The sequence below is a fragment of the Aythya marila genome (genome assembly GCF_965140915.1).
Source record: "Aythya marila genome assembly, chromosome: 6".
In the NCBI taxonomy this organism is placed as follows: Eukaryota; Metazoa; Chordata; class Aves; order Anseriformes; family Anatidae; genus Aythya; species Aythya marila.
In genome coordinates this window covers 26,237,124-26,262,735 of record NC_139047.1, presented here as the reverse complement: position 1 = coordinate 26,262,735, position 25,612 = coordinate 26,237,124, and the positions used below count along the sequence as shown (strand labels likewise).

The window sequence follows — 25,612 nt, the reverse complement described above, 5'->3', positions numbered from 1 at the left end:
TCCCAAAGAAGCAACAAATCACCCTCCTCTATCAGAATTCCTCCCCCCCCCCCCCCATTTGAGGGACCATTTCTGCCCTATTTCAAATGTTCTCCGCATGATGATAGTGGAATTGTGAAACAACATCAGTAAAATTTATTTTCTTGTGGTTGTTCTTGGAAATGATTAAGTAGTTATTAGATAACTAAAATTGAATCTTTAGCTTGCTTGAATATACTTTTGCTGATGCCCTGCCCCCAGCATTTTTTATTTTCCACTTTTTTGTGGTATTTCTTAAATCTACTTCTTTTTTTTTTTTCTGTTTTCCTCCTTCTCTCTTCCTTCCTCCATCCCCTCCCTCACTCCTTTCTCCCTTTGCAATATAACCTGGGTTTTTAGCTGGACACAATACAGATGCCCAGCTCCATATTAGAAGGATTTTTGTGCAGAAGTACTGTGACATGGTCATTCAACAGGTCAATTTTCTAAGACCAATTTGTTCTGTGTGCTCTAGACTTTTTTTAAAATCTAATTTACTCAGGGGGTCTGGTTAGACTTTTGATTGGGGTGACTTTATTACTCAGAAGACACAACATGGTATCAGTTAAGCTTTCTCATATTTATTTAAAAGATGGTTATGAATCAGCTAAAAGCTATGTATTTCACGTTTCACTCGGAACTTGGCAATTTCCCACAAATAAGTGAGAGGGAGGAGGGCCGGTACTTGGTTTTGAGGAACATATGCTTCATTTTAGAAACTCTATTTCAGTAGATGGCACTCTTCCCTTTGAGTCTAACCAGAGCAAGCGTTGCTGGGGTCATTTGTCTTTTGTAATATATACTCTGGATAAAATTGAAACCTGTGGCTAGAATTGCTTTGATGTTTCCTTAAGTCTTTTCTGCTTTTTTTAGTTAATAAAATACTTGACTCTTCTGTCCTCTGTAATTGCATTTTCCTCTGTTTCTGTTAGACAGAGCAATACAGCATTCATCTTCAATTACCTTTCAAGTTATTTAGTAATGTTGATGACTGATAAACATCTGATTCACACATACATATGTCACAGAGTAGACTGAATTTAATGGTGTATTGTAACAAATACACCTTGAAAAGCTTTTAATAGATCATCTGCTTCTCCTCTTGTCCTCTCCAGCACAGTGTGTGATTAATGCATTTGCAATTTTAAAGATTTGTTGTATTTTAAAGGGTGAAAAAAACATGAAATGGATGTCATTTGTCAAACAACGCGTGCTTCAAGGAGCTTAATCTAAAAACATTGTCTTTAATCCCTTGTCTATTAAACATCTGCATTTCAAGATGAAATACTGAACAGATATTAGCCCTTCTTGTATTCATACAGAAGCTAAATTTTGCTTTTTAAGGTTTTCCAAGTATGGCGTGGGTTTTGTTCCTGGAACCTTCCTTTCTCTTTCTGAGTGTGTTTTTCTCAGACAAAGTAATTATGTCCTTGAACAGCTTTTTAACCTTTCAAGCGACAGTCTTGTTTCAGTTGGCTCATCTTTTGAAAGTTGTTATAGGTGTCATTTGCTTTTTGTTATGAAAGTACAAGTATGCTAACTTTGCACTCAGGACTTTCAGGATGGAAGTGGTCTCTTAAAAAATTGAATATTTACTGTTGCTTTTATTAGTACCGTATCAGAAGATTTATTCAAGATCAGTTATGATCTGCAGGAAAACTACTTATTTTCAGTGACGGTTTTAAAAGAAAAAAAAATAGGATTTTTTTTAAAGCTGTACAGATTTACCCTTTATTTTTCTATTCACATTTAAATAGAAGTTGCTCTAATTGAGCTAATACTGAGCTAATAAGGAAACTTTTAAATCCTTTCATCGTAAGAAAATGATACTTTTAGTTAAATTGAGATCTTATTTGAATTATCAATTTATTCTGATATGGGAAATGGATACTGCCACAAGTGATGTTCACCCAGCTTTCACATGTCAAATAGAACATAGATACAGAGCACAAGGCATGGAAAAAATTACGATAACATAACATAATAAAATAACATCCATTTTAATAAAGCAGGTGGCTTAAACCCACAGTTGTCAGGCCTAGCTCTTTGTCCTCAGGATTTTAATATAAAATTAGCTGAAGTTGTATTCATGACTTTTTTTTTTAAATCATAAAAATGTTTTAAAATTAATTTTAAAAATGGGCCTATTACTGTAAAGGAAGTAGTCTAATAAATTTGATGAATACCTTTTGTGGATGCTGCTTTGTAATTTCATGCAGCACTAACTGCAGCATTTAGAAGACTGTTGTTGCGGTTGTTTAGATTTTTTTTCATCTTCATTATAGCTATTCTCTTGGCCTCATTTGTTGCAGGATATTTACAAACCATAAAAATCTGTGAGAATTCCCTGGAGCATAATAAGGGACTGAACTTTTTCACTTCTATTATCTTTCAAGTCATGAATTGTGAGATTTCTTAAAGAACATTGCTTTCTCTTGCAAAATATTCTAATTCTGTTCAGTTCTGATGGTATATACTGGATCTGAGAGAAGGTTGTTTATACATATCATATGATAGTGTGTGGTTATTTCAGTCATTTGTATTTCTAAGCTGTCTATCATGAGGTTACAATCTCTGTTTCCAGAAATCCAGTCTATTTGTTTCAACCATACATTTACTCAGGTCATTTAAATTCTTCTGCTCTAAACTGTACGTGCCATTTTGTGGTATATCTGCAGACTCGTGTATAATTTCAGTTTCTTTGTTTGAATCAGTAGTCACCAGTTTTGCTAAATTCATTCCCTTTGCTCCTTGTCAACATACAAAGTAAGGCTGTGGCTTCAGGTTATATTTCTTTTGGGGACAGAAACGATTTAAAAGATTTCCTCCTGTATCCCCAAACAATTTTGTCTCTGCCAACTTGTGAGGATTTAGCATTTTAGCTGTGGGACCTCAAAACAAATTCTTTGAAACCTTTTATGTACTATAGCTGAGTCAATACCACTGGTGTTACGCTTTTTTTGGTTGTTATATAATTTTATCCCTGCTTCTAGTTTTTTATATTTGGTATGGCGTCACAGCTGCTAAGACTGTTCTTGTTTTTTCGGAGCATGTAAAGTTTTTGGTCTCTGGGCCTACTCAGATGTGATTTCTTCCAATTTTTTTTAGGAATGTTTCTGCAGATAAGCCAAAAATAACATTAAATTTGAAAACAGTTTACTCAGCAGTGCCGTGTGGTGGGGTGCAGTAGAAGTATCCAGAACAAGCAGACAAATGCAGAATTCAGAATTTCAAAGTTTACCAAAGCATTTCAAATTTTTTTTGTGCTTACTCTCCTCCTCCCATCTGAAATACGTCACGTGAAAGTTAAGAGTATTGTAAGAAATTAATAGCAGAGAATAAGTGTGCAGGAATATTTCACGATGCATCTTAAATTTTAATTAAACATCAAAACTTATTGTTAGATTTCTATGTGTTGGAAAGAGAACCAGTATCAAAAACCCACAGCACTGAGAAGTTCAGCGCTGCGTGTGGTTATTTTTTCTTTGAAATTTCTGCAAAGACAGGAAATGGAGGCAACAAACATGAGTGGGTGGGACTCTGAGGTTAGAGCTGTTAATAAAATAATTGAAACGAACCTTTGCTGATAAACTCTGCAGTTGTTTATCATGGTAGTGGTATAATTTCTGAAAGATCAGACCATATCCACAGTAAAAGGTGAGTTTTCCTAACATTGGATTATTTAAATAAGGAAGGAGGTGCTGCTTTTCTTATTTTTAAGGTTGTACTAATTTGTTGCATAGTTTGAGGAAGTTTCTCAAAATGTAGTTAAACTGATTCAAGATATGATGGGGTGAGTTGGTTTTGAAGCACTCATAAATGATATTTTTTGAAGAAAAAAAAATGTTTTTTTCCCTGTGCCCATATTTTTGTCTCTCTCTTCATAATTTATTTTCTGTTTATACAGGCAAGAAAATTCCCCTTTTGCTGCTACTGTGCATTTAAAACAAAACAAATATTCCTGTATCCACCTGTTGATTTATTTAATTATTTTTCACTGAAGGTGAAGATAGTTCAGTAGGTGTCTTTACATGTCTGTCAGTACTGTATCGTCACTCCCGTGTTCACCTAATTTACCCCTGGTTATACTGTGTTCATCTGCATTTCCCCCCCAGCTAGTTTTCTAGTCAGTAGAATTTACCTCATGGCAGAGCTGGCTTCTGGTGCTGATCTGCTGGCTGCAAACTTAGTGTCAGCAAAGTCTAGCTAATGATTGCCTTTGGTTAATAAAAGAATAATGAGCTGGTAACATTAGATATGTATTTCAGTTCTGCTGGTTTCTTTTTATTGTACCCGTTCAGAACTGTTTGAATTTGCTACGTGAATAAAAATCTCTAAAGAGGTCTGAGTTGCTCATATTTGAAGCAAATTATGTAAATGAGAATAGTGGTTTAATTGACTTGATATCAAGCTAATTATTTCTGAATCAAATTAATACTACTTAAATACAGTGATCCATTCAAAGAAGCTGGATGTCTTATTTCTCAGGAAATAAACAGCTGCTATATTGTCTGCTTTCAGTTATCGATACACTGCTAGATTTTTTTCAGGTGGATTAAGACCTGAAGGAATAGGATTTAGAACAGCCCATCTTGCTCAACTCTCTGAATTTTTTCAGCTGCTATTTAGTAAATCTTTAGAACAGCAAAACAGCATGCAACGCATGTTCAGAACTTCATCAGGACATAGGGAGGGAATAAATACAACAAAAAAAGTTAAAAACCCCTCACACCCAGATCACCACTGCTTTAGTACCAAGCAATAAGACATGCATGTTCCTGTATGTGCAGATAGATTACTCAACATGACGTTTGCTTTTTGTTTTCTAATAAAACTAATACTGAGGATGGTCTACTTAAGGTGGTGGCTTGTATTTAATTGAATTTCTGTGAGAAGCAAAAATGTATTTGTAGCTGAAGTTCTCGTTTTCAGAAGGATGTAATTTGTGTGTCAGTAGTTCCTTATTTTCTCAAAGTTCCTTCTTTCTGGGTTTGCACTTTCAGTAAATCTGTAAGGTGATAATGATAAGATGAAAATAAAGAACAGTTACCAGGTGTTTAGGGCACAGCAAAGGCAGAAGTTTTGTGATGTGGTTGTATGGAGCTGGGGAAGGAAATGGAGGAGAGCATTATGCTGGTACAGTAATATGTTGTCACCTTTTTCTCCAAAGTTGGAGAATAAAGAAGAGTGTAGTGATAAAATATAATGTCAAATGGGAACTAAATGATTGTGACTGAAATTGAGGTATCATGGGGGACACCAATATCACTGGAGTTGGCTAATAATAGGGGAGAAATTGAACTATGTAGCATCATCAGAGTAGTAGAGGTGAAGTAAAAACTCATTAACACAAAATACAAGGACATGTATTTAAGGGTGATTAGAAAGAATTTTTGTTGTTGGCTGAAAAATCTTCGGTTAAAAACAATAAAAAGCTGAAGTCTGGATATGTTTAGGTGCAGGATGGATGAACAAGCCCATGTGATGCCACTTAGAGAAAGGCAACCACAAGCCTTGGATGATTCATTTGACACTGTCCATTATTAGAGGGAAAAATAGTAGTTCATTAGATATTTAAAGGATGGTTTCATCTGTGCTTGAGAAATATGAGAAAGAAACAGCAGAAGAGTTGAGTATGTATCCTGGTATGACTGGAGGATGAAAAGAAAAAATTTCCTCAATATCAAGAAATGGCAACAAATAAGAAGTGATTCCTTTCTTACAAGAAACGATGGGGATAATGACCTCAACCTGAAGGATGTTTCTGGCACAAAACTGAATGGAACCCAAAAGTAGCCCACTACGAAGATTAAATAAGATGATTGCATCTCGTTTATTGGTGTCAAGACAAGTTCTGAAAGAAAGCGTGTGTCACCTTGAAGGAAAAACCCTCATGAGCAGACAAAGCCCAGCAGTTTGGTTGCCGTGTTCCTTATTGCCCTGCTTTCAGTTCTTCAAAGTCTTTGGGAGTTTTTTTGGACAGATGTTCCCACAGTTTTATTTTCCTGAGACGGCTGAACAGTTCTGTTACTTAGCGTTTTTTTCTTTTTTTTTTTTTAGTTTGTACCTCTTGAATATTCTGTTTTAGTCAGATTCTCTCTGAGGCATTAGAAATGCCTGGTGAAGTTTTTAATAGGTTCTTTTTCTACCGTGTCTGCCTTTGTACCAGCCAACAGTATTTCACGACTGTATTTCACTGATGTTCTCATACAAAGTACAGAAAATGGAGTACAGTATATTGAGAAGATGCAACACAGCACGTCACTACAGTTTTGCATTATTACATTTCTGTTTCCATATGATTTGGTTTCCTTTGATAGAATATCTAGAGTTTTGTTGTAGTTAATTTTATGTAATATTGTTCTGACCTCTTATACTTTCTGGTCAATTATTTTACTTTCTTCTTCTAGATCCCCCAGTAAACCCTTAGCACGGAAATTGATGAGTGGGATGGACTGGGAAGTAGTGAGTAGGAACTCACTGTCTGATGATAGGTTAGAAACCCAGAGCCTACCATCAAGGTCTCCACCTGGAACCCCAAATCAGTAAGTAGCATTGAATCTCTCCCTATAAGTGACTGCTTCTAATGACAGGGACCTACTTGTGTAATAAAAGGACTAGTGGTTTATATATACAAATTATACAAATAACTTGACAAAATTATGTGCTGATTAGGTCTCTGGAACATTTAACTCCACATGAGAACCTGTTCAGGGGTGAATTATAGATACTTTTCACTCAACCTCTTTTCAACTCAAAGATGTAGCATGCTACCCTAAATTTGAGCTTGATTTCTCTCAAACACGGTTAAAATTAAATTATTCAATTGGCTAAGAAAAAATAATGATATCTGTGTGATATTTCAGAAATAATTAGTTCTGGATACTTTTGCTTATTAAAACTTTGAGGAAAATTACTTGATCAGAAATCCTTGCAGATTTATTTCCCTCAGTGTTTCTGCATTTATTCCCTTCAAAGCTTGCTTTTCACGTGTTAGAGCTGTGTTTTATGTTAGTTATACTAGTTAGGGGAAAACAATTTCTGATTTCTTTTGGAAAATAACCACCTTTCTCTTTCAGTGTGCTGAAACTGGCTTAAGAATCTGCATTATCCAATTTTGTATTACTTAAGCAAGATTTTAAGATTCATTGGCATTGCAGTAGATTATTCAAAAGAAGGTTGTTACAAATATCTGCAGCAATTTTAAAATTACTTTTAAAATTATATAATAAAGATGCTTATAGTATAACATACCTTAATCATTCATGGTTCAAGGCATTTTAAGAATACATGCATATGTCACAATTCTAGTTTTCAGATGGGAAAATGTTGGGTCACATAAAGGAAATGACTCTCAGTATAATGCTTATGATTCTTCTAGGAGAAGATGTTGGGGATAAAATGTTCATCTTAATGGACGTTAAGGTTCTTCCATGAACAAACAGGATTTTTATTCTCAGGGATTCATTTTACTTCTCATTGAGTGGACTGTCAGTTTAGTAGCCTTTTCATTGAAAGCATTATCTTTCAGGCTTCTCTAAAAATACAAAAAATAGCCATTTAGTGTTTTTGGAAGTGTGCAAAAAATATTTTCGTAAAGAAAGTTATGAAACATAGCACGTCTATCTGACAATTGTTTCAGTGATTTTTTGAAACCTGAAATTATTTCATAGAACTATGTATGTGAACATATGCTTTCACTGAGAGGAAAAAGTGTTTTTCTAGCATTCTTTCGTAGTGGTGTAAGAAACGTAGGTTAATAATGAAATTCTTTTCACATTGCATTGCTATGCTTTCCCTTTTAGTCGAAACTCTGCCTTCACTCAAGAAGGAGCCCGGTTACGACCCTCATCAGTTGGACATTTAGTGGACCATGTGGTTCACACTTCGCCAAGTGAAGTATTTGTGAACCACCGATCTCCATCTTCCACCCAGGCTAACAGCATAATACTGGAATCATCACCGTAAGTTTTGTTGATTTGTTACTGTGTGGTAGCATACAGGGCTACTGAGGATAACAAGTCAGAAATCTGTGCCACAGAGAATATAGTTTTAAATGTTTGGGTTGGGGAGAGCTAGAAAATCTAATAAAAAGGTAGCCATTGCTCAGGGGCTATTAGTGTAAGACTTAGTAAAAATTAAGTTATACAGGAGTGAAGACCTACATGTATATCTGAGGTGTTCCTAGTACAGGATTGCCATGCCTTTCCCCTTGCCCAATGTAAATGTGGGTTTGTTGTATTGTGACCATCAGTGTCTGGATGTGAATGTAAAAGTTGGTTTTGGTAGAACTGGAGTGTATTGATTTCTTTTAAAGTTTTAAAAGTAAAGTTTGTTTTAAGTTTTAAAATCCCATGACTTTGGAAATTTTGCTTTTTGTCAAAACACAGAAGTGTGAGACATACAAATTACTCAGCCAAAATACCTTGTTAGTACCCCAGCATTCCGAGGTTCTTAGTATACTTTGTACATTGTTGTAGAGTATATTTTTATTTTGTTTAAGACTGCACTGTTTTGTTTTTCCTAGCAATCTGAATATTATTGATGCTGTAAGAGTACTATGCAATGGTGATGAAAATGTAGTATTGTATATTAAGTTCAAAAGGATGACATAGCCTTTGTAGATATGAATTATAAAGATCCTCCTTTTTCATGCAAGGATTTTCTTGCTTGACATAGTTGTCATCTAAAAGATTATATATTCATTTGTAATCAAAATTATTATAGCAGGTTGCAAACTAAAGCTTTTCTTTGTAAAGATTCTATACGTGAATTGAAGGAATTCTATGGGAAAAGTATTTATTTTCAAACAAACAAAAAACCTGAGTTATTGAAAGATCTGAAATGCTTGGAATAAACTGGAGGCCAGACTACGGATGAATTGGGGGAAAAATGGTGCACAATATAAATGATATTAACACTGCTGCTGTATCTTTTTATATGTAGATACACATATAATTCTAAATTTACCCTCATAGTTTTGTGTAATCTCTATAAGCAAGGAAATTATGCAAATGGTTTCAAAACCATTTGAGAACTATAAAACAACATGTGCATAATTACATTTTTATAAACAGCTGGTATGTCTCAGGAAAAAAATACACTGGGAATGTATTTAAGGTTTTAAAACATCGCTTGGACTGTATTTCACTAACTTTGCATAACTTTGGGGAGGGAAATAGAATAGAAAACTGTTAAGGTTTTTGTAAAATAACACAAGTTACTTTATTAGCTATAATTTTACAGTCAATTGTTTAGATTTCAGAAATGAAAAAGCAGTGCTTTAGCCTAATAATAGAAAGTTCCCTTTTTTTGATGGTCTTTTTAATCTATTTGTGTGGCAAGGGAATCTCAAAACTGGAACACTTGTGAATCTGTTTTTCATACTTAAGTTTTACTGTACTGTGGGCACTCGGGTTCCTTCAGTTCCAAGATAAATGAAGTCAGTTATGAGAAACTCATCTTGAATGGTAGAGTGATACAGTGGAGTAAGCAAAATTCTAAAAAGCTCTTTTATTCATATGCCTCTAGTCTAAATTTAAGTTGTAAAATATGTTCCTGAAGGTTCTTTGGATTTGTTTATTTAATATCTGATTTGTGTAAGTTACCATAGAAATGAACCTTAAAAGTAGAGAGGAAGTGGTTGTGCAAGTTACTTATGCAACTATGGGTGTTCTTCATGATTTTGCACTTTTCATGCCCTAATAGGAAAAATATTGCTCTTCCATCACTATTTTTTTTTTCCTTTGTTGGAAGTTCAGAAGTGGAATTTAATCTCCCTCTATAGACACTTAGTATAAGGTACTTTTAAGAGTGAAGATAAGGATATTACTGTCAAAAATGTGAACCGTGAGGGTTTCAGAGTCTTCTGAAAGGCTCAGGTGATGTTATTGATTCAAGCTTTGATATTTATGAATGAAAGTAGTAGAGTCACAAAGTTTACATTGACCGTATAATTAAAAAGTGTACTGTTTTACACTCAAAAAAAAACCAAAACAAAACAAGACAACCCCAAGCTATATGTTAAATATTTAGATTATTCCAAGTTGGGAGATTAGAGTAGTCCATCTGCTAATTTATTGAAAATTCCTAGTTACGGATCAAATTTGTGTGTGCAAGACAGTAAGAGGGGCTAACCTGACAGTCTGTATAGTGCTCTCTTGAAGTTTGGAGTCAATATAGCAAAATAAATTAGAATTTCAGCGCAGTTTAGAAGGGCATTATAGGTTAGGTAGCACAGTCTTTCAATCTGCTTTTTTTTGTCTTCATCCGCATGTGCTATTCAGAACAGCTTGTAGTTTATGGAGGTAATTATAACCTTAAATTCCAAAAGCACATGATATATATTTAGTTTAATGAACTTATGGGTATGTGTATGAAATGTTTGCTTAATATATTATGAAAGGTCAGACCGGATATCTGTAACAAAAATACACAAAGGTAGTCAGTGTGAGGTTTTGTGTGTTATTTTATTATGATGTAAATTGCTGAAAGCAGAAACAGAGAGCTGCTTTGCCTGCAAAACAGGCTGCTTTCACTGCCATTGTCTAAGCATTCATAAGGAAATTCAAAGCTGACTGGGCAAATATAAAGCAATAAAGTTTTTGCCCAAGGCTTGATTGTTAGTTCTCACAATTCGTTATGCTAATGTATTACAGTGCTTGCCTTGCTGTGACTAAAATGCTCATTTAAGTAACTTTTCCAATCTTTTCTATACGTTTGTATGTTCTGTAGGAATTTGTGTTTGTAGACATGTATGGACCAACATCTAGTCAAACCTAAGTTCCAACATTTACTTCTATCGGAATCCTTTTGTGTCTTTATGAAGGTTTCCCATTCCTTTTTTATTCAGTTTAAAATTCTCAGGAGTAATTGTTTGCAGGAAAATATATAACCGTGTTGCCCTTCACTTGAAAGGATGAATAACCTGTGCTGGTCAGAGCTGAATGTATAAATACACAGGTACATAAAAAGCTCTGTGTGACCTTCGTAAGTCAATGTCTAAATAATTTAGAGTTGCCTTGAAAATTCATTCAGCAAATGTTGGCAACCATCATATTTTTCCCTCTCCACAAAACTTTATTCTGAAAAGGTACTTATCAATAATAATAAAAAGGCTTTTTACTTTTAGTTGCACTGAAAAGTGTCACAAGATATTATTTCTATTATTTTCTAAAAGTTGACATTAAGCAAAAGTATCTCTCAAAATACTGTTACGATCTTTTCAAATGTGCTGTTTCCCTAAATTGACCAAAAAAAAAAAAATAATAATATTTGTGTTCTAGAAAAATGGCTACATTTTTAAAAACTGAAGTGGAAAATGTGCACTTTTTTTAGTGAAATGTTCCATTTTCTACTCCATTATCTCACTTTTTGAAAGATGTTCATCCCTGGTTTTAAATCACCGGATCACCGGCAATACGGATCTTATTTTTTCATTTTTGTTTTTTTTTTGAAAATGTGCACCTGGGCCCTGTTCCCCTTTAGTTACACAGAACCAAATTCTGCGGGATGGAATTTGATGTACAGCTGCCTTTAGGTTTTCAGACTTGCAGCAACCTGAAATGCTGTTCTGTCTCATAACGAGAGTCTTACCCAGCTAACAGTTTACTGCAGCTAGCCACGCGAGTACCTGTGTTTTTTAGAGGGATGTTATAGTATGAGTCAGTGCTACAGCTTGCTGATAACGAAAGGGACATTGTCCTATTTCTGGCTTCTGGGAGTGTACTTCCCTCCCCTCACAGTGCTCGACCTAGGGATGAGACGATTCATCTTGTTGAAGCAGCAGAGAGCTACCCAGGCTTGTGCAAAAGTCGCTGTATTTCGCTGGTTTGGTAAGCTGGGCTGGCCAAGGGAGGAGCACTGGTGTCATTCAAGGACAGGGGCATGGGTGTGAGTGAGAGAATGGCAGCACCCGGTTTTGGTGGTGGTGTTCTCTTCAGGTTTAGCTGTAACCTGTAACTTCATTCTTCACGGGTTTGGGATTTGCTGCTAGTATCAGTGGGCTGTTGCCATAAGTAGTTAAATTACTTAATAATACCTTTTAATGTGGTTTGTGAGGAGGAAGGCATGTATCCTTGCTGGTATTTAGAAACTGACATTCAAACTAAGCTAATAGGAACTAATGCTAACTGCCCTTTCGAGCCTCTAAAAATGTTCTCCTTAATTCTTAAGTATAAAGCCATATAATGAAAGATGAATCATCTATATAATACAAGCTATATGGTTAAGCTTTTATTCCAAAAGGACTAATAAAGGAAATGATCTATATTGCACATAAACACAGAGAGCATTTTTATTAATCTACAGTACAGTGCTTGAAGATCTAAAACAGAAAGAGAAGTTTCTGCTATTCTATCTTCTGTAATGATGTTAAAACTCAACTCAAAAATGCATGCTATGAATGCCATTTTTACAAATGTTTCAATGCTGCACATATTTCAAAGGGGAATAAAACCAAAGTTCTTTTGAAATATGCCTTTGTGTGTGTGTGTATATATATACTTTTAAATTGAAAATTTTAACTCTATCACCTCCACTGAGCTTTTCAAATAAATGTGGGTGGACAGCTGAATTGACTTGAGTTTGCACTCCTATTTCTAGATCAAAAGGCAAAAAATAGCGTGGGAGCACTTCATTAGAATGCTTTTGTCTGTTTTTAAGATATTTTTTTTTTTAAGATTAATTTCAGGCATTGACTTGTGATCTAATTAGTTTTCTTATTGCAGGAAACATTTTAAGTGACATTACTTTTGCTAAAAATGAATATCTGAAGTACAACTGTGTAAATACAGTGAATTTTATAGTTTGTAAACACAGAATGGGTTAAGAGTGCTATAACCTTTGGGGGAAAAAAAAGGAAAAAGTAATGTATAAAACTTGAACTCACTTGTTCTATGTGCTATTGCTTTTCAAGAATAAGGCCGTAACATGGCTAAGCATATACTTCCAATGTATTCCACCACAGTAAATCTTTGAGATTCTCAAAATATATGCATATGTTCAGGTCTTAAACCCTGAGTTTCTTCAAGCAGTTTATTTAGTTTACCTGAAATTGTTAAAGTATTGTCAATATCTAATGATTTTACTTTTTTTTTTTGGTACTTAGATCTCAAGAAACTCCTATAGATGGGCAGCCTCCTGCATTACCACCCAAACAATTTAAAAAGAACAGTTGGAACCAAATTCATCATTCACACTCACAGCAGGAACTGGATAACCATATTAATGAAACATTTGATGTTCCTGCATCACCTGAAAAGTCCACAGTAAGTTTTTAGGTCTAGTTCAATTATTTTGCTTTTTTCCGAAAGATCTACTTTTGTTTAGCTAAATTCTGATACATTTCAGGGAATTGCCACGCTTGTATGTTACATTGCAGCATTTCCATTATACATACCTTCTCTTTCCTCACTACTACTACTTTTTCTACCCGCTGGAGTACTCCTTTGTCTGCTGTCACCAAATGACTACACTATATAATAACTATGCAAAACATGTTAGATCTTTTTTATAATACTCAGCTTTTCATCACTTGCAGAAACTTTTAACCTCTTCAGAAGTCACTGTCGGTTTAAAAGACAACATTGTAGGTAACTACTGCTGGTATGAAAAATTGTGTTTAACCTAGCTTTTGTCAAAAAGCTGAACCTAAAAATTCCTACTAGCATCTGGAGTAGTTTTGTCAGGAGTGGATTTTTGAATCTGTGGTAACATTTCTGATTAGAATTTCCAAGAAAGAGCCACTACCCAGAGACTTGTGACAAGGAACGTAAACATCCAAGCCAGTTTTTGCTTTCTTGAGCATGTGCTAGATGAGTAATATAATCAGTTGATTATTTTCTGTCTGAGGTGAGAAGTCACTGACCATTTTTGTGATTTTTGTTCTTAGAAAAGTTTTCAAATGGTTTTTGGTTTTATACTGATGTGGGACAAGAAATGTTTTTCAGAATGGGAAAACTCCTTAACATCCAGATGTAACAAATACTGTATAAACAGTTTCACCAACCTCAGACATTCAAAATTATGAGTCAGCTCCCAAAATTGATATTTTAGAAATGCCTATGGTTTATTTTTATTTTCCTTCTGAACCCTAAGCCTAGGGTGTTCTCTCAGGCCTTGTTATAAAGTTAAGATTCCCATAAAGCCCATATTTAATTTCATAGCTGGGGTTTTAATAAAACACAAAATTGAAACTTTTTAAATTTATGAGCATTTTGGGAATGTCAGAAAAAGTTTGCCTTAATTAAATCATGAAACAGTATTTTTAACAACTCGGTCTTCTGCTGGTGCTTACTCAAGCCATAGTGAAGTTCTGTTCTGAAAAATAACCCAACTCATCAAGTCTTTCTGCATTCAGTTATCTGTACCGAATTGACAAAAATAACTTTCAGTTGTTTTTTTAAAACTCCTTTTAGTTCTCACACAGCTGTGTTGTTTTTTGCAGAATAAGATTCTTTTTCCTGTGTGCATTGTCAGTGTGATTGTTTGCTCTGGTCCAATGAATTACATTTACTCAGCCCTACTTACGGCAGCACACTGTTGTAATTGAAGATGTAATTTGGTCTGCTGATTGCTTTTTATTTGGGGTACTAGAAAAGAAACACAGGATGACTCCTACATTTTGTGAAATTAGAAATTTAGGATTTTGAAAGTAATTTTTCAAGATTGCTTTTCTGATCATAATGCACTTCAGGTTTCTGTACTGTTAAAGTCTCTTCTGTTGCTCCATCTCAAGGAGCAGAGTTTTTCCAGGAAAAACTCTGATCATTTTGCCTTCATTAAGCTGTCAAATTTCCTTTGTCTATTTACGTATGAAGAGTTCATTTAGAATGGTAGTAGGACAGGTATGGAAATGAGAGCTTTTTATGGCAGCCTTCCTTAAGCATCCAGTCAGAATGTCCAGAAGTATTTGAAAACAGGTGTGGCCAGGAGTTTTTGCAGTCAGGACAAGTTAATGATGATCTACAGTGCTCTCTTCGTGTTTTTCATTATAAACAGGCAATTCAAAATTGCTTGTTAGAGTAGGAAATAATTACCCCTCTTTTTTTATCTGGGGAAAGGAATTGCACAGAACTTGCCAAACTCTGCATGTGAGCCATTGCTTATTGTTCATCCTGCCCAGAAACATTCGCCTGGTCTCCTGTGCCAGTGAACGTTGGCAAAAAATTATATGCTCCCTTCCTTCTCATCAATATCTCTTATGCTTACTCTTATGTTTACTCTTCTCTCCTTCCCCGAAGTTTTCGTCTTTTCACTACGATGAATGCGGTTGGGATGGGGTGGGGGTGGTTTGGCTTTAATCAGGAGCTTAAAACACGTGACACTGAGTTGTCTTTTTAATATTTTTTTTTCCAGTTCTTATGAGCCAAGTTTAGCAACCTTTTTACCTAATTGAACCTGCAGGTTTTGAACTTTCATACCTAATAGGAACATTTGATTTCCTTTAATACGTGGATTTTTTTCTTCTTTTCTGAATATGACTCTTATGCTTTGGGTTGTATTTGGTAACAATAAAAACATTGTTGAAATAAATCTCTTTAATAGTACTTCACATCGTCACCATGTATGTACTAGGTGATATTCAGCCTGTGACATTAATGTAGAATAAACTAAAATTCATTTCCGTGGCAATAAGTGGATTTTGCCAGATTACAAAAGTATCTAGTATTCCCCAGTTTGTTGGTGGTTCCTGTGACAATGTTGTTCTGATCAGAATAATAATAAATAAATAAAATGTTTGAATTGTCAGAGCTTGACAGAACTCATACTACATTAAGCACAAAATGGGATGGAATATGGAATCAAGGTTTGGTTGCCAAACTTGTCTCAGCTTACTGCTACCATACTGCAGTTAATAGGGGAGAAAAAGTGTGTATTAATTTACCTCATTTATTATCATGTTACATTCTTACTGTGGGCTCTTTGCTGCAGTCTAAACTAAAATAATTTAAAATATTTCAGTTTGGTAATTTGTTTCTCTTAAGACTGCTTGAAGCCATTAGTGCCATTTCTTACTCTGAGCTTCCTTTGACAGAACACACTTTTAACTTAATTACATCCAAGACTTTAAGTGTATAATTGTTTTTCCTTCTATGTAAAACTCATGAGATAAGACATTTGCCTTACTGATGTTTTCATGAGTGTCCAGTATCAGTTTCTTAATGAGGAAAATTCAAAATTATTGCATACAATATCCACAAATGCTATAGTAACAAGTAATATATTATTTTTTCTTTTTACTAGCCCAATGGTGGTATCCCCCATGACAATCTTGTTATGATCAGAATGAAACCAGATGAAAATGGAAGGTTTGGCTTCAATGTCAAGGTACAGAAACTATTCCCTTTGTGTCTGTTAAGTTGTTTTTCTGATGTTTATGGTTTATGACTTCTGTAATTTATTTTTAAAGGGTGGATATGATCAGAAGATGCCCGTAATAGTGTCCAGGGTAGCTCCAGGAACACCTGTAAGTTATCAAAAATCAAACTGTTTGAAATATCTGTGTAGCTTTAAGTATGTGCTCAAAACTAGTAACTATTTCTTAGCTGCCTATGAAACAAGCCTGTGCTGACATTATCCTAAGAAAGCAAATGATTTGCAGAACGGATTTTGTGGGGCTATATAACACTGGGGAAGAAAAGTTCAATCCTCAAAAATATTTTTCTAATGAAACAAGATTTAGTTCCTGAAAATTACAGATCTGTGGATGTTCAGTATGCACTGTTTCTTGAGCTATCATCTTAACAATGCATTTACTTGATTATTTTTTAATATAGGAATTCATACAATTTAATCTAATTTATATGGCATCTTCTATTCTCTTAAAAACAGCTAAAACGGCAAACACCTCTTACTTTAGTGACAGATGTAGCTGAATAAAGCCAAGACTTAGGTTAAAATCAGACATCATGAATCATTCATTAGGTCTGATTGTCTGTTGTTAATGGTGTGTAGTGACTATCAATAGTGTCTTCAAACCAGGCACAATATTTTGTCACTTGATTGCCAGAAATACTGACCTGGTATTCAGCTGACTGAAGTCAGCTCTGTTTACACCTTTTACAGTAGAGTGAACCATTTATTTGCTAACAGTTAGTTAAGAAATACAACATTTTTTCCCCATTTTTTTTTCCTGTTGAAATCTGTGCTAAGAACAATGTTCTTACCCATGTAAATTATTATCTCTAAAATATTTAATAATATAAATGATTTTGGGTAAAAGCTTTAAATAGCCAGTCTCCAAGGAAAAGATAATTGGTGGTGGAATGTGCTCTTTCCTTTTTTGCAACCATAGTTGAACTGTGGTATAATAATTATTTTTATTCTTCTTTTTGGGATTACTTAGACTTGTGCATTGTCTTTGGTAATTGTCTTACTCTTGTCGTTACAATTGTAATGTTTCATACCTGAAGTATTTAAGCCTCTGAAATTGATTTAGACAATTACTCCCATCTCTTCAAAGATAACATTCTTCTTGCCTGTGTAAAATGTGATTGAAAAAGAGAAGCTCAGCCAAGCTTTCTACTTCAACCAGAGGAGTGGAGTAACAGCTACTGAAAGACATGACAATGACAGTCACCTCCCAGTGACAAATTGATCTGTACATATGAATGGCACTGTCTCATATATTGAGCAACACTCAGATTTATCATTTGAATACAATGCAGCAACCATAGCAACTTGGCTGTTAGGATTCAAGTCCCAGAGTGTAGTTACTTTCAGTTGCTATTTTAAGGTGACAAGTTGGAAATGGCTCATTTTACAGATTTTATTTTTGTGTGTTGCAGGCTGATCTTTGTGTCCCTCGTCTGAATGAAGGAGACCAGGTTGTACTGATCAACGGCAGGGATATAGCAGAACATACCCATGATCAAGTTGTTATGTTTATTAAAGCTAGCTGTGAGAGACACTCAGGGGAACTTGTGCTCCTAGTTCGACCCAATGGTGAGTGATATGTACATAATGAAAAAAATATATATATAAATAAATCAAAAAACACCTTGGATTTATTTTCTAATCTTAATTTTTTGTATTCTGATGGAATGCTTATCTTTTAAGAAGTAACTCCCTTCCTTGAAAAGGACTTGCACCAATACAGCCTATTGTATAAATCTTAACTGATCCCATACTCTCAGGAACTGTTCAGAACTCTAGGTATTACGAATGAATAGCGAAGCCAGAGATCACGTATTTCTAACAGAGAGATTTCTAACAGAGAGAAGTAAACTGAGGTTACTGTAATTCCCTTGAAGAAAAAGAAAAACACAAAACAAGAACCCAGTGTTTGGAAGCCTTTGGAGTTCCATATATGCAAAATCCTCCTATATGTTTTAAAAACAATTCAGAATGACTGGTAACATTTCTACTTGATGCAGAAAGTGCTAAAAATGCAGTTGAAATAACAGTGTTTTCTATATACTCATGACGTAAACTGTTGAAGTATTGCCAGCAGATGGTCACTGGAGTTAATTCTGCTCTACATCCCAATTATAATACAGTTGCACAGGAAAGGAAAACGAAAAATCATGTTCAATCAGAACAATTGAAATTACTTCAGGAGAATGTCTAACACCTCATAAACAATATTTCCTGTATTCATGCTTCCTGCTTGTGCTCACGGTCTGTGTGCAAGCTTTCTTGCAGTTTTTATGTTTACTTTCTTTTTCATATAAAACTGTTTATAAGTTACTAAATTGGTGTCCCCTTATGTGTTGATTATCTTTGTGTTCTGGATAAAAACATTTGAGCTGTAGAAGTGAGGAGCTGCCAGTTTCCTCCTTCATGATCATGCAATTTCAACTAAAGAGAGGATTTCTAACAGCATGTTTGTTATGTACAGTAGATGATGCATATTATTTTTCAGTTTGTTTATAGGCAGGGCACACATACAGCATTGATAGTGTAATAATGGCATATATTAGTGCTAAATTCTCTGGTGGGCTGTATGTCTTGCCCTAATCACCAAAGCCTGAAAGAACAAATCAATACAAAATGAAATAAAAGTAAAAGTGTAAATGTACCTGTAGTATCTTCAGAGGCATGATGTGGGAATTTGAGATTAGGGAGTACACCAGACAAGGTAGGGTCTAACATGAGGTTTGATCAAAATGTGAACAGTCAATGATGTGCTTTTGCTTAAAATGACTATTAAAGCCAAAAATAGCTTTGTCATGGGTGCTAGTAATCAGTAAAGGCTACTTCTCCTTGATGATGGAGATTAAAATCAATGTTTTTAATAAATGTGGGTTTTTCTACAGGAGAGAAGTGCCTTTTTAGTTGACTTAAATAAGTGACTTAAAGTTAACTTTACTTGCCAAACAGCATGTCTGGTTAGAGCCTTCATACTCATATTTTTTCTGTAGCTGTCTATGATGTTGTGGAAGAGAAGCTGGAGAGTGAGCCTGACTTCCAGTACATCCCTGAGAAATCTCCACTTGATGGTGTCCATCAAGATGATAATGCTCTGAGGGAATCCATGATTCAGCTAGCAGAGGGGCTTATCACTGGAACTGTTCTGGCTCAGTTTGATGTGAGTACTGTCACCTGCATTTGTGTGCAAGTTTCAAGTCTTTTGGGATAGTAATAATTTTAAACAGAGAAAACTTCACTTAAATTTCAGTACCATCAGCAATTTTGAGTAAAACAATTGACTCAACACTCAAAAGAAAGATTTTTTTTTTAAAAAATAAAAAGGTCCTGTAGAGAAACAATACATGTCCAAAGTTATGGCATAGAATAACCAATCCAAATACTACTTCTAAATGTTGTTTCAGTTTTAAATGGCCTTATTGATTGCTTGCAACTTTTTATGGTTATCAGGGGCCTATTTTAATAAACTTTTATAGTGGTGATGACAAAAATCCATACCAAAGATTTGTGTTCTGTACTCAGACCTTTATTACTAATCAAAGTTAATGTAGGAGCTGAATGACAGCTAAACTGTTGACATTTTATGGACAATTTCAATGAGGGAATATAAAATTAGCAATGGAAAATACAGCCCTATTAAGAATGTGTAACAAATTACTTTATAAATAGTTAATTTTTTGGCATATTTGAAAAGAACAGTGCATTTCTTTTGGTATCCATAGCTGCTGATAGCTATAGTCTTTCTTTAGCGCTAACCTGTGCTCTGGTGATACTCCATCTTCATTAATGCATGAGGTCAAGTGACTTAAAGCAAGAAGCAGTAATTTGTAAAACACGGCAAAGTGAATTCCTCACCAGAGACCTAAGGTTATGTATCACAATGTATTTTTATAAAACATGCTATTTGAGACTTCTGGTAAAATGTACTTATTTTATACATAGAATAGTACCCACATTTTGCAGCATATGTACCTTGTATGTTAAACTGCACAGGTTTACACTGGGAGCTCTTCCAGGGAAAGTTACTGTTTTGTAACACCTAATGTTACATAAATGGCTTTGGTGTGTGTGTTTGGGTCAAGAAATGTGTGGGTGTACTGACACACAACTCCCAGGTCTTCATTTAGCTGTTCCATTACCACAGGATGTCAAACTTGTGCATGGAATGTGTGTAGTCACCATGTTTTATGCTGGAAGGGAAAGTGAAAGGTTGTGTTCTCTGGTTGAAAAGTGATTTCAAAGCTCTACTTGCCACATCTCTTGCTCAGGTTTAGGGCCTCTTTTCTGTCAATTCACTTAGGAGTTCAATTTAAAACAAAGTATTTAAATGATTCAGATTTGAAGTTTTTAAAGTGCTTTTTATTGAACCTGGATGATATCACTGGTACTGTTTGCAGCATAATAGTTACGGCGGTGAATGACTAAGGCATGACAGGACAGAGACCTCTCAAAGGAGATACTGTGCAAGAAAAGCACAGGATTCACTGTATACCTAATGAAATGCAGGAAGATATCTGACAAAACAAAACAAAACAAAAGCTCTGAAATAACTTCATTGTAGGTAGAGAGCTGTACACAACACCATCTGCTTGCCCCAAACCACCATGTGGAATGTCAGTATCTGCCAATTCCCTTAACATTATATAATACTGACTTCACTGCATTAGTGTTCTTATGGAAGTCTGAAATTTAACAGTCAGTTTGTCTTCAACCAAATTGTGATGATGTCTCAATTATTTTAAATGATCCCATAGAATATTTCACAGGGTTTTCTTATGAAAAGTATTTCCATATTTGTTGAAACTATCTTTGTTCAGTAATTTATGTTATAAAAAGTACCTCTATGCATATACTAACAGGTATTTTATATCTTGACCATCTTTTTTGTCTTTAGCAATTGTATAGGAAAAAACCTGGAATGACAATGTCTTGTGCCAGATTACCTCAAAACATTTCCAAAAATAGATACAGAGACATTTCGCCTTGTAAGTATGTGTGTGTGTTTGTGTTCTAGAAGTATTTTACCCTGGTTAGTAAATAAGTAACAGCTTTCTAAATTTTTTTCAGATGATGCTACACGGGTTATTTTAAAAAGTAATGAAGATTACATCAATGCAAATTACATAAATGTGAGTACTGTTTTTAAAAATACTTTCTGACATTAAGTACTTTTGCAGTTTTGCAACAGAGAACTCAAGTGAAAAAAAAAATAAATTCATGTGAACTTAGTCGAGGCTAGAATGTCTGGGTAAGCCTGTAATCAGATGGTTTGAAATTTACCGTAGGTTTGCTTAATTGCTAATAGTTTGTGGCAGGTATTTTTATTTATTTATTTATTTTTTAAATAAAAAGGAGAAGGTAGCCCTTTACCAAAGGAACACATTATTCTTCTTGGATTACTAATGTGGCAGTAGTGACTAAGTTACAGTAAATAGGATTCATGTAATGATGCTTTTTAATCTGTTAGTCATTAAACATTGTCTGATGTGTAACTTACAGAAATTCATTCTCATGGTGAATGCAAGAATTAAAATAATGATTTTTATCTTTTCTTAGATGGAAATCCCTTCTTCCTCTATAATAAACCAGTACATTGCTTGTCAAGGTCCATTGCCAAACACTTGTCCTGATTTTTGGCAGATGACTTGGGAACAAGGCTCATCTATGGTTGTAATGTTAACAACTCAAGTTGAACGGGGTAGAGTAAGTACAAGATTCTCTTAAATATCACTTACTTAAAAAAATCTGTTGATGATTGCCATTTAAAAGATCCGAGGAAGATACTGTTATGACAGGTAGTGCAACTGTTTTCATAAGGGCAGTGCATTCTTAAGATTCATCACTACAACAGTACTAAATTTTAAACCTTTTGATGTTCTTAGTGTAGCTAATATTAAAACTTGGTTCAGTGCTGAAATACTTTTAAGTCCTCACGTTTTTCTTAAAATATTTTGGCTTACTGGTTTGACTCTTGTCAAACTAGAATTTACTTTCATGAGACTCCTTTTCTCTAATCTTCAAATGAAGAAACTCCAAAAAAAAATGGAATCAGTTTTTGTAATTAGCTCTTTGATATGTAGAGATGAATTTTTAAGGCAGCCTAAAGTAGCTTTGTAGTGTTGAGATAACGTGCCTGGGTGGCTGTCTTTAAGAGAATCATTGATAAACTTGAAGTCTAAAATTCTTCATAAAATGTTCTTCTGAGGCTATGAACATTTGTGAAAAAATCATTGTTGTTTTTCAGCCTTTTTGGTACAAAAACCTGCAGAAGTAGAGACTTACGAATTGCTGAAAATAACTGCTCATGGTGCTATCAAAGGCTTTTTTTTTTTTTTTTTTTTTTTCAAAAAAAAAAAAAGCAATAGTTTATTAGCTTCATTTGTTGTCCTTTTGAAACAAGCAAAACAATAAAATCTAGTCATATGAATGGTTTAATTCCAGTGTTATCAGGTCTGGAGCATTCACAGTAGCACCGGATGATCAAGTGTGTGGACCGAAATGACATAGTAGAATAATAGTTCAGTGGAATTTCTCATAATTCAGGATTTCTTTTGAAGACGGATTTATGGAACATTGTGGGTGTTCTGATCAACTCAGACTATATTTCAGCTGTCTCTATCTATTGTAACCTAGTAATAACCATGTATTTGTTGGGAGGTCAGGCCTCTAAATGTAATTAAAATAATTGAAGGGGAGTTGCGGTGTTTTAAACCTTTTTTCAGTGACTCAACATTAGCATGATGCTGCCTGCTCCCAAATAAATATGATTAGAGGGAATTTCAGTACAAGTGCCCTTTTAATTTGAATTTTCTTTACAAATCTGCTACAAACAGACTTGCAATAGCAGTTCTGAGGTTCCCCCACCCTGCTCAATAATGATATTTGTGGAGCTCTTTGGAGAGCTGCTAAATAATTAAGTAAAAGGACTTATCTGTCTTATACCCATAGGCAGACTCCCTGCTCTAAAGCTGATCATGAGGCTACTGACATCACTATCCCACTGCATGCCGGGATGTCTCAGTGGAGCAGGAAGTCTGCAAATCTGGCTGCTCTTAAAGAATCGCCAGGTGGGTTGGAAAAACAAAAGTACACTTGAGCTGAAATGACCTCTATGATTAGGCCGTTAAGCAATATATCTAAAAATCTTAGTTTTTAGAGTTTTCATTTATCAAGAGTCTTTGAAGCCCACCATCTGCATTCCTCTAATTTCTGAATTGGTTCAGCAGCCTTTTTGTTGCTTATCTCCTTTCTCTTTTTCATATGTTCTTTTCCCATATACATGTGCTTTAAGAAGATTACATTAAGTTTTTAGAGGTCAGAAACATTTATAAAGCAGCATTTTTTGTCACTCAAGTGTAAAGATGAAATATTTTATAAATACAATTTTAAAACAAATTGTAGCGAAAGATAAAGGCATCCATCCTCAATTTACGCTAACACTGAGTTGGTGCTCTGTGGTACATTATATGATATGCAGTTGATTAAGTAGCACAGTCTATTTGGTAAGTAAACTAATAGTAATTACAAAGTGATCAAAATATTCTTTACTGAACAAAGGAATAAGCAACTAGAGAGATAATAATATAAAAAAAATAATATTCTGAATTGAAACACAAACGTCTTCAAAAATGTGTTGACTTCAGGTTAAATGCCATCAATACTGGCCGGAGCCATCAGGAAGCTCATCATATGGAAATTTCCAGATCACCTGCCATTCAGAAGAAGGAAATCCTGCCTATGTGTTTCGAGAAATGACATTGACTAATCTGGAGGTAAAATCATTTTTTATATATCATTTTTTACATATATATATACACACACACACACACACACACACATATACATATGCATATAAAGTATTAATCTGTGGGATCCTCACAGACTAGCTGAAACTACCTAATCAGTCTTTTTTAAATCTTGATGACATATCCGTGTGAATAGAACTGCTTGTTTCTAGAAACCTTTAGAAAACCAGTCTTACTGCAATGTTTTTACTTTTTATAAATTCTGCTGTTAGTATGATAACCATTTGTAAGCAAAGTAACCAAATCACAAGGATTTGGTTTCAATAATAATATTAATTGGTTTAGAATCATATAAAAGATATATTATTTGTCTTAAAGACTTTTATTGGTGTCTTTCAAGTCCTGGAAAAGAGTAATTAAAAAGTTGAGAAACTTGTTCTTCCCTTAATGCTTTTAATGAAACATCAAACAGAAGCAGTGTTTGAGTATTGCTACTGAAAAACCTCCTTTTTGGTGGCAAACGGTTCTTAATAATTCCATCTTGGAGATAGTGTGCAAGTAGATGGAAGATAAATCCTGCTGAGAGAAGCATGAATTGGGATCAGCAATGAGATGTAAACCAGGACCTTCCAGACTGAACATGCGTAGCATGGAGTTTGAGGGAATGTGTAGTTTCTGGAGCTTTGCCAGTCAGCATTTCAGTTTCAGAAATGTTTGGAAATGGTTATCTGGAGTTCAGTTCATGTACTTGTCTCTCACTGCATGGATTTCCAGATGAGATGCCAGTTTTATAGAACTTCCTTTTAGTCAATTTGCAGTTAAAATTCCTTTCCTGTGTGCTGTTGAGACAATTGCTCATTTATTATCAGTAGTGGAAGCTCTGTAAACGATTCCATGCCAAAGGGTTATTTAACGTACTGTAACTTCTTCTGTTCTTTGAAATGCTGCTTTTACTCTGATTGTACGGCCTGCCCCCTCTGCTCACCAGAGGCATGTGATACGTTTGTGACATTTGAGCGAGGGGGTGGGAGTGGAAAACCAAGTCATTCTGCATCTCGTGAAGTAAGCTGGATAAAATTAGAGGTGCAGATAAGTCCAACACAATACTGGTGTTCACACAAAATCCGAAGGAAGGCTTTCATGCCTGGAAGTCCTGTCCAGTCCTCTCTCTACTCCTGTGCTGCCATTTGATCTAGCAAGACGGTACCTCTGTCTGCTAAATTTCTTTTGTTAAAGATTTGGCTACCTTTTTTTAAACACGAACATCTGGTGTTTAGATAGACTGTTTGTATCTAACCTGCTTTTTTTGTTTTTAACAAAAAAATGTAATTGTAATATCAACAATGAGCAAAAATTAACTGAAAGTTTCCAGAAGCTACATCTATTATAGGCACAAGTTGATGTAAATGTATCATTGCTTTTTATTTATTTGTTTGTTTTCCGCGCCATGGAACTTGAGTTACCCTTCAATAAATCTT

At 34.7% G+C, this 25,612-nt stretch overlaps 1 protein-coding gene across 4 annotated transcripts in view; it reads left to right on the top strand.

Annotated features, from left to right (window-relative positions):
• The window catches only part of PTPN4 (protein tyrosine phosphatase non-receptor type 4), a 112,952-nt gene that overhangs the window by 75,865 nt on the left and 11,475 nt on the right, over positions 1 to 25,612 (top strand). For 3 of the 4 annotated variants that reach the window (XM_082763458.1, XM_082763457.1, XM_082763459.1), the window contains 11 exons: positions 6,429 to 6,563; positions 7,824 to 7,982; positions 13,127 to 13,286; positions 16,264 to 16,347; positions 16,430 to 16,486; positions 17,808 to 17,964; positions 19,383 to 19,549; positions 21,284 to 21,374; positions 21,457 to 21,518; positions 21,946 to 22,092; positions 24,033 to 24,161. In XM_082763458.1, the coding sequence (XP_082619584.1) occupies positions 6,429 to 6,563; positions 7,824 to 7,982; positions 13,127 to 13,286; positions 16,264 to 16,347; positions 16,430 to 16,486; positions 17,808 to 17,964; positions 19,383 to 19,549; positions 21,284 to 21,374; positions 21,457 to 21,518; positions 21,946 to 22,092; positions 24,033 to 24,161 (1,348 nt within the window). Of the gene's footprint in view, positions 1 to 6,428; positions 6,564 to 7,823; positions 7,983 to 13,126; positions 13,287 to 16,263; positions 16,348 to 16,429; positions 16,487 to 17,807; positions 17,965 to 19,382; positions 19,550 to 21,283; positions 21,375 to 21,456; positions 21,519 to 21,945; positions 22,093 to 23,337; positions 23,457 to 24,032; positions 24,162 to 25,612 lie in introns of those variants that run through there. The other variant, XR_014317780.1, reaches the window with a different exon arrangement.